Below are 16,929 nucleotides of genomic sequence, written 5' to 3' on the forward strand. Positions count from 1 at the left end.
AAGACGGCACGTACTACAGGATATCTGCTCGGAGGCACCAATTGTTGGGGCTTAACGTCCTAAAACCGCGATATCAATGACGCCGTAATGGAATCCCTCGGGCGTCCAGCGTGCCACGTCCATTGAAATGCGGCTGCACCAGCGGTTGGGATTCGATCCCGCGACCTTCGGGTCAACAGAGTGGCACCATCACCCCTGCCACCACGGCGGATTCCGCTATAGGAGATAACGACACACAACGAGTTCAAAAAACAATGCATTTACGCTTTATTCGGCATGTACAGATGCACGGTGTAGAACACACTAAATGCAAATAGACACAAGTAATGAATCGTGAAAAAATACAATAAGAAATGTTTTCGCGAAGAAAGCGTAAACACCCAAGCTAGACACGATATGCCCTCAAGGAACATCGACGCATATATTCCAAAGAGCTGACAGCTACTTTGGTCATGAAATTGCTTGATCATTGCCCGGCGCTGAAAGCCAAAGATCAAACAGCTGCATGCTCTTGGGCATCGTTACTTATTAAGGTAAGGCAGCGAGTAGACTGGCTATACCAAAACGTTGGACGGAGGCAGTACATAGACGGCGGGCGCCGAATGCCACCCAATTAAAGTCGCGCGCACGGTTACGATAGTTAAGAGTACGGCCTGCCCCCTACGAATTAAGGGCACCCCCTCGGAAGCACGCGACTATATACTTATTTGTTCGGAAACGCCTCACGTGGGTAGGAGAGCCACAGGCATGCCCACAAGTTAGCAATAAGGACAGCATATATCGTACACGGCGGACCCACAAGCCACGGTCAGTCCCCAAAGTCCACAGCCGCAAAAAGCGGGAGGTCAGTCCAGACGCAGCTCTTTGCGGACGTACTTGGGAGCTTCGTGTATGATGCCGGCTTGGATGAGGCCGTGGGCCGTGTCCAGGACAGACTCCCTGATGGGCCTCGGCTCGACCTTGAGGACCTCGCGCATCCGCTTGTTCGAGAACTTGAACACCTTGCCGACCCGAGGGTAGAGCATCTTTGCCGACCGATCAATGAAGCCGACGAGCCAGAGACCGATGTTGGGGGCCGATAGGAACGGAATGTAATAGCCCTGACACGACAGTTCTTCGCGGAGCATGTGCGCCATGTCCTTGAGCCAGACGTTGCCCGAGTTGATGATGTGTCGCTGACCGGCCGCCTCTGGCACGATCAGGGCCTGTACGTGAGCCTTGGCCACGTCGCGAACGTCACACACGGCGAAGTTGACGTATGGAATAAGAGGCGTCGACTTGTCGAGGAGTCGCTTGACAACCTCGATGCTCGTGCCGTAGGCACCGTGCAGCGGCGGGCCGAACACCAGCGACGGGTTGACGGTGACCAGCTCGAAGCGCTTTGCGGCGGGGAGCGCGTTGACGAAGTCCCAAGCAGCCTTCTCGGCCAGGGTCTTGCTCTTGGCGTACGTCTCGAGACCCTTGAAGTCCACGTTGGTCCAGTCGTTCTCGTCGTACTCGCGATCTGCCGGAGTGTCCACCTCACCGTGCACGGCACCCATGGTGCTGGTGAGGACCACGCGCCGGACCGTGCCGGCGTCAGCGGCGAACTTGAGCACGCGTCGCGTGCCTTCGACGGCCGGTCGGATCACGTCGTCGGGATGGTTCGGTTCGGCGTTTGGAAACGGCGACGCCACATGAACGACAAGCTGGCAGCCCTTGACGGCGTCGGCCCATCCGGCGTCGTCCAGGAGGTCGGCCTCCGCCAATTCCACTGGGTGCTGGGCTTCGGGGTAGCAAGTCCGTAGCGGCTTGGTCTTGCGGTCGTTCTGGGCGTCGCGGACCGTACCGCGCACTCGGAAGCCTTGCTTGAGCAGGGCTCGAACCACGTGCAGCGCGATGAAACCGGAGGCCCCGGTGACGAGCACCAATCCACTGTCCTGGGCCATCGCGAGGCTGCGGCGGGACTGGAGACGAGCGGTAGAGACGCAAGATACGGACAGGAGAGGCAGCGGAGAGCGCGCTACCTTTACGATGTGTGTCTGGCGCTGAACTGTCAAAATACCGGTTCTGCGCCACCACATAGGCCCGTCGCCTCCCCCCCTCCGGGTCGCTTGAAACGCGGAAGAGAACGCACGCCGCCCTAGTTTCCTCCGCCGGTGGCGGCACCTATCCCGGAAACGCGGGGTCGGCACAGGACTCGTCGCCTAGGCAGCCTGGAGAAAACGCATCATCAAAACTACACTACAATCAAAACAAACGACCGACGCCACGCCGCCTGGCGAGAGACTGGAATGACGCGCCTCTTTTGAAGGCGGGAGTACCACACTTGCCACGGTGACTCAGTAAATATGGTGCTCGAATGCTCGACCGAAGGTCGCGGCGTGGAGTCCCGAGCCCGGCGGTTACATTTCGATCAAAGCAAAATGCTAGAGGGCCCGTACACTTCGATTCAGGCGCGCGTTCAAGAACACCAGACAGCCAAAATTTCAGGAGCGCTCCACAACGGCGTGTCTCATAATGATATCGTTTGTTTTGGGACGTAAAACCCCGACAATTATCATTAAGAACGGGAAAGCTGGGACGACACTCGTTCCACAGCAGTCGCCCGCCTTTTTGTGCATGAACAGCCAGTGGTCGTGGGTATTAATGAGATAGCGTGCATGCTCGAGATGCAAATCAGGAATCCCCGTATTGCGATCTTGGCGTAGGCAAGAGCACTCATGCAAGAGTGGAAAACGGCTGTTTATGACGGCATCAGCACGCGCTGCTAAAAAAACGCGTTGTGGTGTGGCACTTGCCTGTCTCCGTTTTTGTATGTAGACTATTTCCCGCCATGGTTGCGACGTAGGCGACTGTATGAACAAGCGACAAAAAAAAAGTGACAACTATAGTACTTTCGCATTTGCCCCTTCGTGTCCTTGTGTACACAGCGTGTACACAAGGACACGAAGGGGCAAATGCCCCTTCGTGTCCATTCGCATTTGCCCCTTCGTGTCCTTGTGTCATCGTGATAAGCACCTTAGGCGCTAGGCTTGCCGGCGTTACCTGTCATCACGCTGTGTCATGTTTTCACGGTTCATCATACGAACGGATATGCACCACAACGTGTAAATTCCACTACTGAGCTGTCACGAAATAGCTATTGAGAGAGAATAAAACATTTATTTGTGTTATGAAGCGTGGAACAGCTACATTCATTTATTTGCGGCCAAGGAAGGAATGTCCGTGAGTGGGATTCTTAGTCCGGGATCCCATTGGCACGGGCCGCTGTCCGAGGCTCGCTCGTCTCACGAGCTGGACAGAGCTGCCATACACCCTACAGTGTTCTGTTGTGCTCGTGGGTTGCAGAGGTGGATTGTGTGGACATTCCAATACCACGAGCTATTGATGGCGAGGACATATACCGTAGCGCCATCTCCCAGAATCTTTCTGTGACGTATAAAACGACATCACGTGCTACCGACTGTGCGACATGTTCGATAACTCCGGTGATCCAGGCTGTTCACGCGGCTTTTCTCTCTTTGCAAGCGTAGGTTGTGTTTGTATTAGCCGCTAAACAACCTAGAGAGTTTGCTAACCAAGTTTTTTCTTCTTTTTTTTTTGCGAGCCAACGTGCTGTCGTCACCGCGTCGTGAACTTTCGACGGATCACATGCGCATGACGCCATGGACGCCCAACGCGAAGAGGAGCCCTGGTTATGGTGTGAAAGGTAAGTTATGATATTAATCTAGTAAATCTGTAAACCGAAGAATTCTCATATTTCGCGTACATTTAAGTTAACTGAGTTAACGACAGGCGCGATAGTGCACACCTGTCGCTTGCTTTTGCGAGGAGCGCCTCTGAGAGGTAACGCTTCCTTCGGTCAGCGTGGACTGCCACGCAAGATTCACGGCGACATTTCACCCTGCTTTTCGAGCGGTATCAAGTATCCGATGATGCTTTGACATTAATTCTTAACATAGCGTGACCTTAGCTCTTTTGCCGCAATATACCATTACTGTTCACAACAACCGTGGTCCATGCAGCCTGCTGTCGGCAGAAGTGTTACTGGACGATTATTTACAAAATATTGTAAGCACATTTATCGTACTTTATCGTTATTATTTGTACATGACCATCATCATCGCGATTGTGCTCGTTCGTTTCTCTTCTGAGCCGAGGCAATCATCGCGGAATAAACGCTCCTGCTGGTCCTGCCTGGTGAAGTCTTCCAGAGTCTTTCAATATATTTAAATAGGTGGAACTTTACCGGCATATATTTTTGTCTCCTTAAGAACACCCGACACCAATTTGGAAACTCGATATATATGCTTGTGTTTGATAGTCCTGCATGCGCGGCCTCTCCTGACCGATTATTAGTGACGAGCATTGTCTGTAAGATATTTTACCTTAGCTTTAAAGTAAGGTAAGGAAATACCTGGGTAACGATGCGAGCTCATCCGGGTATTCGGGTGCAATCTTTTTTTTTTTTTTCTGTGTGTGTGTGTGTGGTTTGACGCAGACAGGGGGCCCCCTCGTGGCGTTGCAGAGGTAAAGCAAGTATCAGAGAACACGGACTGCTGGGCTAGTTGGTAATTTATCTTAACTGAGTTGTAAAAAAAAAAATTGAAGTATACATAAGGAAGGCACCTGAATACAGCGCACACTAACTGAAACATTATTGAAAAAAAAAATAGACACATGTAAGCGGCCGGCTACGAGAGCACGTCTAGTGGAAGAAATGATTAGACGAGCAGACAAATGGTATTAATGACGCGTTTCCAGAAAAGCGCGGGAAATCGAAGAGGCTTGTTTTATCAACCAAGCTGTTGATTCATATGTCGCGAAACCCTCGGTTGTGTTACTCGCCACTGAGGTGGCTTTTCTGGAAGCACGTCACTAATACAATCTGTCTGCTCATATCTAATCATTTCTTCCACTGTCCCCGTGTTCTTGTAACCACTCATATATGTCTTTTTTTTTTTGTCAATGAAGTTCCAGTTGTTAGTGTGCGCTGTGTCCAGGTGTCCTCTTTATGTACTTCAATATTTCAAGCAACTCAGTTAAGATGATATCAGAGAACACTTGCAGGGCGCGCACAATACCCCGAGTGGCACCCGACGAGGACTATTGTTTGTCAACCCTCTTGCTCTGTTGTTGTTGTTGTCTTTATTTCAGACAAATGTATGCCTCGGATACAAGGGCAAAAGGCAGATGTCCTCTGCCTAACGGGACCCAAGTACCCGAAAGCACCACTCAGAGCATACAATATAAAAATAAATACAATATAACACACTAATAATGCATGCGTAACATTGTTTTTGTACAGAGTAAATGGAGTACATACTTGTACAGTAACAAAAAAGATTCATAACACTACAAATAACGAAACCACAGAAACATATGACTGCTATATACAGAACTGTCCGGCTGCTCTCAAAATGGTTTTTGGCTGCTTACGCCAAGAATGCTTTTCTTTTTTTTTGGGGGGGGGGGGAGGACACGCTCAGATCACCTACAGCATTTCATTCTTCAACGCCCGCGGGTCACCAAAGTCTGGGCGCGCGCACTCTCAGGCACTGCCCCATCGTGGTATTTAGGCGGGCGTTTCGAATAGAAGCGCAGTCATTTTGAATCAACGGCGCTAGCGTTAATTACGCGATGCGTTAGAGCAATTACGATTCAATTTCGGCACTGCCAGACGCAAAGCCACGAATAACTTTAAAAAGACCGCAAACAAAACTTTCGCTCTCGGGGGTTCCTTAATACTCGCTTTCACTGCACTTGCTTCTTGGGCGTGATATAACGCGAAAACGTTGCAATATCTGCACGCACCGCTTGCTCGACTATTAATTACAGTTACAGTGTCTTGATTGATTTATTTGTGGGGTTTGACGTCCCAAAACCACCATATGATTATGAGAGACGCCGTAGTGGAGGGCTCCGAAAATTTCGACCACCTGGGGTTCTTTAACGTGCGCCCAAATCTGAGCACACGGGCCTACAACATTTACAGTTACGGTGTCTTGTTTTCGATGACTCCACCGGTCTCTAGCATCCACCAATACGTATGCGAGCAGCCCAGCACATCCCGCGGCTGCTGACAGGTGAGACGTCCGAATATGCAATGCAAAAGAACAGCAGAATGTGCAATGCAAAAGAACTACAGCGTCGTACTTGCCGCACATTATAACTACTTTTCTACCATTCCCCCTCCCCGCAGGCGCTGCGCCGTGCTCACTACCGGCCTGCAGAGCAGAAATAAGGCGTCTTCTTTCTCTAACCATTACCACCACTACATTTTCACTCCCGTTCTGGACGCAACATATCTTCAAATTCATAATGGAATAATTGGAAGCGCAAACCAATGGGACACAAGAGAAGAGACAGACAAGCGCATGAATTTGTACCAACTAGCCCGCCTGGCAACCCTACTGCAATCTTTTGAAATGTACGGCACTCAAAAAAAAAAAGAGAGAGAGAGAGGGGGGGGGGGGGGCGCTGAGTGAGCTGCTCCCCCGATGATAAGCGCCGAGTCGTTTCACCAATTTTAAGTTTTATCACTCAAGTATATCCCTGCAGCGACGATTTGGAAGAGCTCACTTACATTAGGCTCGCTCGAATGCATCCGGCACTGCGGTACCAAGCGGTCAACAAACATGTAGGCTAGAAAATGAACTGCTTCGAGGTTCAAAGCAAGCGCACTGCACTGACGCCGGCATAGGCACGTCACGTACGTGATATTTGCTACGTCACAGCGACAGCAGCGCCGGCCTCTCCAGTAATCACCCTCGAGGCCAATAACCACTCTTATTCGGGGGTATATCTTCTCATCCGTCAGTACGCCACATTAAAGAAGCCATCATAAGGCGTACATTTACACACTAATCAGCGTCGTCGCCTTTATAATTTGTGTTGTTTACGAATAAATGTTATTAGCCTCTGCAATACGGATAGTCCACTTCAATAACAATACAACTAGTACTTCAAATCCCGCTTTATGCCGAAATTCTGAAGACCCGTTTTCTCGCAAAGCAGCAGGTCGTGCGTCTTTTGTCAGTGCATGCACGGACATCCACAGACCACCGTGAATAGAAACACGAACTTGAGGCTGTGAACGCCATCTCTCATTGCGATAAAGTAGCGCGTGAATGAATAAAGACGTCTGGTGTTCAAATTCTGTCAACTATCGTGAAGGGTTTAAAGGGGCCCTGAAACACTTTTTCTTTAGTAACCGTGGAATTAATTCACTGGAAAAGCGTATTGCCTCACAAATTCAACGCCGCAAAAAATTTTAAGAATCCGTCCAGTACGAGCGGAGTTACAAAGATTTGTCACACGCTGCAATCGCATTATCTCTTCTCTGAACCCGACGGAAGCGCTGGAAGCTAAGCAGGGAGGGACGGCAGGGGCAAACAAAAAACGTCACGCACGCCTTGTGACCTTAAGAACGTCCTCTTTTTTTTTCTTCGAATACGTGGCTTTTTCAGTGCGATCGCTCGCGCACGCGTGGACAAGTGACGGCATCCCGCGGCGATATCTGTAACCACCGAGCGCGCCATGTTCAAATTAGCCAATGGCTGATAGATGGGCCTACTACGATTGATTTTTGGGCTTATTTCGTGATTTGTCGAGAGAAAAAAAAAACAATTTTTAGCCGACTTTCATAATTTATTGTGAATTCCAGGCCGCATGCTGCGCTATAATATTTGGCTCGCGTGTTGTTGGGCGCCTCTACTACCGAACGGCAGCATTTCCTGACTATGCTCAAAACGTGTCGCAGGGCCCATTTAGAAGCATTCCGTAATAACTGCAGCGATATATAACCATCAAACTTAATTCCCCTCAAGCTCTTCAGCGCTGATATTTTATCCATCCGCGCGGCTCTTTCTGCGATGTCGATTTAGCATGTGGGGTCACGCGCGTACGTCCTCTTTTGCGTTATTTTGTGCTAGTGTCGTGCTTCTTTGAGACTGAACACAGCTGGGAAAAAGCTGTACTTCACAGTATGCATACAACTGATGGGCCCGAATTCAAGTGTATATGTTACTGTGAAGTGGCAGTCAGGCTGACTGAGTGCTAGGCCCTTAACGCAGTAAAATTCCCAATGGAGCACGCCTTGTCCTGCGAGCTGAGTGCTCTCGCAACTTCCTTTCGAAGGTGAGCGCAACACCTTCATGTGCGATGACCTTTCTTTGGATTTGTGGATTCTGTATGAACCACGGACAAGTTAGTTAAAAGACCAGTATATATAGCGTACACGGCAAATCTGCATGACACAGTCAGTACTCAAAGTCTATAGCTGCAAAAAAGCGGGAGGTCAGTCTATGCGCAGCTCTTTGCAGACATACTTGGGCGTTTCGTGCATGATGCCAGCTAGGATGAGACCGTGAGCTGTGTCCAGGACGGACTCCCTGATGGGTCTCAACTCTACCTTGAGGACCTCTCGCATCCGCATGTTCGAGAACTTGAACACCTTGCCGACCTAAGGGTAGAGCCTCTTTGCCGACCGATCAATGTAGCGAAGAGACCAATGTTAATTAATTAATTAGTCAAAATTTCCGAAGCCGTCTACTACGGCGTGGTTTTGGAACGTAAAACCACAGATAATCTTGTGATCATTAAATAAGACATTATGGATCTTGGGACCTAGCTTCTCTCCATTATCAGCATTCACTGTGTGATTATCTTCAGTAATTTTGCCTACTGTTGCACTGCTGAAAAAATGAATGCAGTATTTGGTGTTGTTGTTCACAGCCCATCTGGTATGCTCAAGGTCTGCTATGTGTCATAGAAAGCTATGTGCGTGGATTCGTACAGCGTGGGATGCAGTAACTCTGATGGGTGAGACATGGGCGAGGCTGACTAAAGGGAAAGAAGCAGAAACAGAGAAAAAAAAAAAGAACATAAGTTTTCAGCAAAAAAGGATTTCTCACCGAGACGAGATTCAAACATACTAATTAAAGGCGAGTGTCGTAACCACTTGCATATCCAGTTTATTTTTTCCTTCGTGGTTTTTTTTTTAACACAGGAGTTCCTAATGGTTCTCCCACTCGCCTTGCTCGCAGTGTGGCAGTTGGCTGCTGCTGCCCAGGACGTCGAAAACAGTAACTCAATATGCAGGCACCTTGAAGGGACGGCAACTTTCCAATCATCTCATAGAGACGTTTAATTAGATTTTCATTGATCCTCCTCTTTTTGCACAGTCTATGTACACATAATTTTAAGACTTGACAAACACCAAACGCTGTTAGAGCCCAATCAGGCTGCCGAAATGTTTCTCTCCTAAGCGATCGGTTGGCTGCAGTCTCCCGAATTCCTCCAACTAATCCCTGGGTGCATCACTGCCTTTCCTGCACTGATGGATCGTCACCGCTGCTCAACCCTTTTCGCCTCGGGCGTTGGAATACTTGCCATCAGGAGATGACCGGTTGTGAAAAAGCGCCTAGCAGTCTACCTACAGCGCTAAGCCGATAACTCGTCAACACCACGTATATAAATGAAACCGCTGTCACTTGTTTTGGTTTTCCCAGGAAATGCAGCAGTTGCCCCCCAGCCTTTAACCTTTGCAGCTGTGACTCGGCGCCTGTCTTCGGAAAGTGCTGTCCCTTCCTCGGGCTTTGTCTGCAATGCAGGTCTGTGCATACCTTTGTGAATGGCAGCAATTTACCAAAATCAACACCGACAGTTATCGCTCCCCCAATTTATGGTGCCCGTTTCACCATGTCTGAGTGCGCCCTCCATCTCGTCTTTTACAGAATGGCAGGCGGGGGTCGCTGTCCACGGGGACGGGTGACAATAGTAGGAGAAAAAATTGGGAGGCTGCGTGTCCTTGGCACCCAACGATAGGCGTGAAAATCTGAAGAAGATCAATACACAGGGAGAACTCATTCATTCCACCCATATCGCGACCATAATGTCCCAGGAAGCCATGTTCGCGACAGAATGACGAACACAGCACTAAACATTCACATTCAGCTTTGGAGCGAATACACGAAGTAACGGTATTTCGCCAATTTACACTGGAACAGCGGCAAGGATAAACAGCTCAACAATAAATATGCCATTATGGCTGCATTTCTTAGCTGAGTAACCATCTAATAATAAAACGGGCAGCTGAAGAAATTATTCGCTCAGTGTTCCTTTGCAATATGCCCTCACACTAGCAGAGCATAGCAGAGCCATGTATAGTACGGTATAGAAAGCAGGTGGTAAAATGATGTGGGGGTGAGGAGGAGGGGAGAACTAGCCCAGAGAGACGGAAGGAGAGAGAATGACTACAGAGAGCGATATATATATATATATATATATATATATATATATATATATATATATATATATATATATATATATATATATATATATATATATATATATATATATATATATATATATATATACACAACACAGAAAAACAAACAAAATAAGGAGGAAAAATTAGAAGATACAGAAAAGATAGAAAGACAAAGAAAATACGCAGAAATATGCTCATTGAATGCGACAAGGAGAGTTCACAAGTCTAGAAGAAAAGGCGAGTCAATGGACCTTTTTCATACTTTGCAAGTGCGCTTCTGTGCCCTGCGTACTTGAACAAGTAATGGCCGCACCTGTCGTGCTTAAAGCAGAGATGCAATTTTAGTTGGACATGATGGGTCGTGTCTTTTATGAGCGTTTATATCAAGAGAGGCGACTTAACATTTTCCATGTCATTCACTGATCCCGTGCTTTGCAATAAATGATGAGCCGCCATTACTTTTTCGAAATGCATATCGGGAAAGCTAACTTTACAGTTCTGAAAACTATTGTCACGGGTGTGAGAGAATGAATGAAACAAATATATTTACAAAATATGCAGGGAGAGTCAGAGGCAGCTGACGCCAAGATGGAGGCCTAACAGCAACAACACAAGCACGGTCTATGATGCTTTTTCGTTGCCGATGTCGTGCAACATATAACCCCCGCCGCTGGCAGTGCCGTCTCGGCATCTAAAGGAGAGTAGGATCATATGCGGATATGTAGGGTTTGAGGCGGGTCACGTGGACGACGTCAGTAGCGGGGGCGGACGACGACGACTGACTGTCCAACGGAGCAATCTCGTATGTGACCTCGGTAAGCCGGCGTAAAACCTTGTAACGCCCAGAGTAGCAAGACAGCAGCTTCGAAGAGAGGCCAACGTGGCGGCATGGTGTCCAGAGGAGGACCAATGAACCTGGAAAGTAGGAAACTACTCTGTGATGGCTATCGTAGCGGGCCTTCTGAGAGAGCTGCAAGCCAAGAAGACGTTCTCGTGCGATTTGGCGGGCCACTTGAGCTCGAGCAGTGGCATCCCGGGCGTACTCTGTAACCGTTTGCGTATTTGATGGGAGAAGAGTCTCGAAGGGTCACGCTGGATGGCGGCCGAACAATAAATAGAAGGAGGAGAGGCCAGCGGTGTCGTGGCATGACGAATTGTACGCGAATGCAACATAAGGCAAAGTACTATCCCAATCAAGGTGATCTTTGGAAACGTACATGGAGAGCATTGTGGTCAATGTTCTGTTTAGGCGCTTGGTAAGACCATTTGCTTGTGGGTGATAGGCCAAAGTGAGGTTGTGACGCGTCGAACACGAGCGAAGGATGTCAGTTACTACTTTTGAAAGAAATGAGCTACTACGATCAGTCAGCAGCTGTCGAGGAGCGCCATGGTGAAGAATTACGTCACGAAGCAAGAAGTCCGCGATGTCAGTGGCACAGCTTGTCGGTAGCGCTCGTGTGTTAGCGTATCTTGTGGCGTAATGAGTGGCTACAGCTATCCACTTGTTTCCAGTGAGAGAACTAAGAAATGGTCCAACGAGATCAAGACCGACGCGGTAGAAGGGAACGGTGGGTATGTCTATTGGTTGGAGCGGACCAGCTGGTGGCAAGGTGGAATGTTTGGAGCGCTGGCAGGACAAGGGTCAGAATCATGAGCTGAAAGGTCAGGTGGGTCCACGGGGTGACGGGATAGACAGTCGGCATCCTGGTGCATTAGGCCAGATTTGTATGCCACGTCGAAGCTGTATTCTTGTAGTTTCAAGGCCCAACGGCCAAGTCGTCCAGTTGGATCTTTAAGGGACGACAGCCAGCACAAGGCATGGCGATCTGTAATTACCGAAAAGGTGCGGCCAAACAAGTACGGTCGAAATTTTCCTACTGCCCAGACTAGTGCGAGACACTCACGCTCTGAATGGAAAACTTGCTCTCCGAAGGAGAAAGGAGGCGGCTGGCATAAGCAATGACGCGATCCTGTCCTCGTTGCCCCTGGGCGAGAACAGCACCAATTCCAAGTCCACTAGCATCGGTACGAACTTCAGTATGGTCTGACGGATCGAAATGGGCCAAGATGGGTGGGGAAGTAAGTAATGTTGTAAGGGTGCTGAAGGCAGGCGCTTGGTCAGTACCTCAATAAAAGGCATGTCCTTCTTCAATAGCTCCGTAAGTGGTCGGGCAATGTCAGCGAAATTCTTCACGAAACGTCGAAAGTAAGAACAAAGGCCGATAAAACTCCGTACATCTTTTGCGGAACGTGGTATGAAAAAATCTTTGACAACTCGAATTTTGTCAGGATCAGGTTGCACGCCTCCAGCACTGACAAGGTGGCCCAGCACAGTGATTTCCCGACGGCCAAAGCGACATTTGGAATAGTTGAGCTGAAGTCCTGCTGCCCGGAAAACCTCAAGAACAGCCATTAGGCGGCTAAGGTGGCTTTCGAATGTAGGTGAAAATACGATGACATCATCGAGATAGCACAGGCACGTGGTCCATTTGTATCCACGCAGGAGAGAGTCCATCATCCTTTCAAATGTAGCTGGCGCATTACACAATCCGAATGGCATAACCTTGAACTGGAAAAGTGCATCCGGTGTGATGAATGCGGTTTTCTCACGGTCTCGATGATCGACAGAAATCTGCCAGTATCCTAATCGCAAATCGATAGATGAAAAGTAGGCAGACCCATGTAGGCAGTCGAGAGCATCGTCAATCGGCGGCAGTGGATACACGTGTTACTTACGTGTTACTTTGTTTAAGTGACGGTAGTCTACGCAGAAGTGCCAGCTGCCATCCTTCTTCTTGACTAGCACGACCGGCGATGCCCATGGACTGCAGGAAGGTTCGATGACGTCTTTTGTGAGCATTTCTTCAATTTCGTGCTGGATAACTTGTCGCTCAGAATTAGACATGCGATAAGGATGTCGTCGGATGGGGCTGGCGTCTCCAGTGTTAATCCTATGAGTTATAAAGGATGTCTGACCCAAAGGGCGGTCATCAAAATCAAAGATGTCGCGGTAGGATTTCAGCAGGTGCCGGATGTCAGCTGTCTGTGCTGGAAGAAGGTCCGGAGTAATCATCTTGTCGATGGTGGCATCCGCTGCGATCTTCGAGGATGAGAACGGAGCAGAGGACGAAGAAGATTCGGCAACGAATGCGGAAATGGCAGCATCTATAGAAGAAACTTTTGCCAAAGTCATACCATCTGGGATAACTTGAGCGCACCAGCTGAAGTTTAGGATCGGAAGAGATGCTGTATTTCCCGTGACTGTCAAAAGTGTGTGAGGCATGGCAACATTTTTGGCCAGCAGAACGTCAGCAATAGGTGTCAACATGTAGTCACCATCGTGAACAAGAGGGACATATCTCAGGTTCATGTAAGTAATGGCTTGAGGTGCTAGGCGAACGTGATCTGCAGAACACAGACGGGGTTGAGCTGGTGTTGGGTCGTCATGGCAACACGGTAAATCAAGTTGAAGCATGCCGGTTCCACAATCAATAAGAGCAGAGTGGGCGGATAAAAAGTCCATGCCAAGGATAAGTTCATAGGAACATTTCTCGAGCACAGCAAATAGCACTGTCGTGGAGCGATCAGCCACACTTATACGCGCGGAGCACATTCCAAGCACTGGAAACGTGCCGCCCTCGGCGACCTGGATGAGTGGCACTGTGGGTGGCGTTAAAACTTTCCTAAGGTGGCAACAAAGTTCTGAACTCATCACTGACTTGTGAGCCCCTGTGTCCACAAGTGCAACAACGGGTGTGTCATCTACTTCAACGTCAATAAGGTTGCGTCGAGTCGGCAGCATGGTCAGAGGATTTGGCGGGCAAGTGGTCGATGCAGCATCACCTCCGGGAGCTGCATCATCTAGTTTTCCCGCGGCAGGTAGTCAGTCGGCGAAATTGGGGCGAGCGAGACGACGGGGGACGGGAGAGCGGTGAACGGGACTGGTGAGCATGCGGAGATGGAAAGCGACGACGATATGGCGGCATAGAAGGAAGGTTTTCACTGGTGGCCTGAGGTGACTCCCGGTAAGTTTGATAGCGTCCATGATCCCTCTCTGGCCGATGGGTGTACCCATAGGATGCCTGATGCCAATACCACCGAGTGTTACAATGATGGGCCACGTGTCCGATACGGTGGCAGTTGAAACAAATCAGGCGATCGTCAGCAGTCCTCCACTCTGCTGGATTGCGAGGGCGTGCCGGAAGGTTTTGGCTTTGGGCATACGAAACAGGGGGTCGATGACGGTTGATCGGCTGAGAGGGAACTGTAGTGCACTCGGAGGCCAGTCCAGCATTGGAAAGCTCTTGTCGCACAATGTCATGTACCAGTGGCATCATCTGTGGGCTAGAGTCAAAGGCATGGGAGCACGTGGACGCAGGAGACAGAGCTTCAAGTGCAAGTCTGACGATCTTGGTCACGTGCTCTGCAGTTAACGGCGTCTGTAGTGCAGGCCCGTCTTCGCACGACCAGGTTGCTGCTGTGTTTGGTAGAGGAGTGAAATTATGGGTGATACGTCGACTTTTCGCAGCCTCAAAACGCTGGCACTCCTTGATGATGGCATCGACCGTGTTGCAGTCCTTGCATAGGAGAAGGTTGAATGCATCATCTGCAATGCCTTTTAATATGTAAGCTACTTTTTCGGTTTCTTCCATACTGTGGTCTGCTTTTCGGCAAAGGGCAAGCACGTCCTGTATGTAAGTCACGTAGGACTCTGATGACGTTTGCGCACGAGATGCCAACTCCTTCTTGGCCGCTGCGTTTCTACCCACAGACTTGCCAAAAAGGGCGCACATCTTTTCTTTGCACGCATCCCAGCTTCCAATTTCATCTTCATGTTTCTCGAACCACACTTTTGCTGTTCCTTTCAAGTAGAACAGGATATTGGCTAACATAAGAGTTTCATCCCAGCGGTAATTCTTACTTTTACGTTCGTACAACGGCAACCATTCTTCGATGTCGACATTATCCGTGCCACAGAACGTGCCAGGATCTTTTAGCTGCGGAAGGACAACAGTTGTTGTTGTAGTCGCCTCGGCGGGAGCGGGTCCCTGGTTTGCCATGGTGGAAAAATCCAAGCGTCGGCCACTGCGGAGCTCCGTTATATCGTGTTGTACCCCGTACCACCACCAAATGTCATGGGGGTGAGAGAATGAATGAAATAAATATATTTACAAAATATGCAGGGAGAGTCAGAGGCAGCTGCAGCCAAGATGGAGGCCCAACAGCAACAACAACACGAGCACGGTCACTAACACTATCGTGCAACACTATCTATTGGTTTGTCATGACTGAAACTGGCAGCACACCATGGGGAGGAAGAAACAGCCGAGCCGGCCTACAAGAAAGGACAGAGTCGCTTACTTGCAACTGATTTTTATTGGTAAATTGTATCAACTATATAGTCTCGCACAAGGATTAAAAAAAAAAACAACACCGGAGGGTGACACCAAGATAAGACACTACTATCACAATAAAAATCTGTTGAAAGTGAGTGCTCTGTCGTCTTGCATTGGCTGGCTCAGCTGTTTCTTCTTGTCCGTTATGCGCTGTAACCGTTCAAGTGTCAACAGGGGACTCAACTAAGTAGCAAATGTGTGTCCTGCACATTACTTTATGCTGATATGTTCATATTATATCAGCATTTATTAAAAGCCTAAGTATTATTCCATGCAATGCGGTTTCCTGTTAAAAATACTTAAAAATGCTAGTGCATTTGTGGAGATTTCTATTTGAAAACCTGAAACATAGTATCCTTACGGCGCCTTTCAATATTGAGATGGAAAGTGCCACATTGCTTGGACTTGTAATAGACGAGATTGAAAGTTGCAGTGAGACGTGTCTGTAGCGTGGCCTGTGGTTTCTATAAAATTTGTCTAGGAGTCATTTCTATATTACGTTCATCTACTATAACGTGCTGTCGGCGATATGAAGTTCGTGTAGTATATGTAGCTCTATGTGAACCTTAAAATGCTGACTATATTTTGCCTCAGGATTATCCATCACTATAAAGTTGTATGTAACATTAATGTAATGACAAGTTCCAATTTTTAAAATGTAACTGTAATGAATTCCATTTGCATTACAAGAACTTCTGGCCCAAACTCGTTCCAAGATTGGGAAGGAATGCATCGCATGCTTTGGATGGCTGGCGTGGCGAAGTGTAATTTGTGAATGGCAAACTTAGCGGCCAGGACTACCACATGTTTGCCCTACGAGCGTAACAGTTTAACGTCTCTTGTTACTAATAAATGTTCTTCTGAGTTTGGAGGTAGAGTTTGCATTCCGTGCAATGGCGATACAACGAGAACACCACAAGTGGCTCTCAACGTGCTATCCGAAAAATGGTAGCAAGAGGAAGTTTTGTTCTAACCTTGAGGAAGACAAGTCCGCCAGTCGAAACGTCGACTCGACACAACCCCTGTTAACGAACTTTTCATCCCGACGTGCACGTGGCTAATCTGACCAGCAGGATGGGTGCGTCGTCAAAATGACTCCTCGAGACAAGGAAATGCTTCCACGTGGCCACCACAGTGTAGTGTTGTGCATGGCGAGGGGACATACCGAGTTCACAGCAGACTGCGCAGCGAAGGGTGTGGCAGTACCTACCATGAACTGCTGACAGTGGCCAGCACTCGCAATTGGGCAAAGTGACACGCGGACACAAGGTGTTGTGG

The 16,929-nt window shown here is 48.7% G+C and overlaps 1 protein-coding gene across 1 annotated transcript; it reads right to left on the reverse strand.

Moving 5' to 3' along the window:
* Positions 1–243: 243 nt before the first annotated feature.
* On the reverse strand, positions 244–2,092 carry LOC119180582 (uncharacterized). Its single transcript, XM_037431690.2, has one exon. The coding sequence runs from the start codon at positions 2,061–2,063 to the stop codon at positions 846–848; it is 1,218 nt and encodes a 405-aa protein (XP_037287587.2). The 5' UTR covers positions 2,064–2,092; the 3' UTR covers positions 244–845.
* Positions 2,093–16,929: the final 14,837 nt, after the last annotated feature.

The sequence above is a fragment of the Rhipicephalus microplus genome, chromosome 10, assembly GCF_043290135.1.
Source record: "Rhipicephalus microplus isolate Deutch F79 chromosome 10, USDA_Rmic, whole genome shotgun sequence".
Classification (NCBI taxonomy): domain Eukaryota; kingdom Metazoa; phylum Arthropoda; class Arachnida; order Ixodida; family Ixodidae; genus Rhipicephalus; species Rhipicephalus microplus.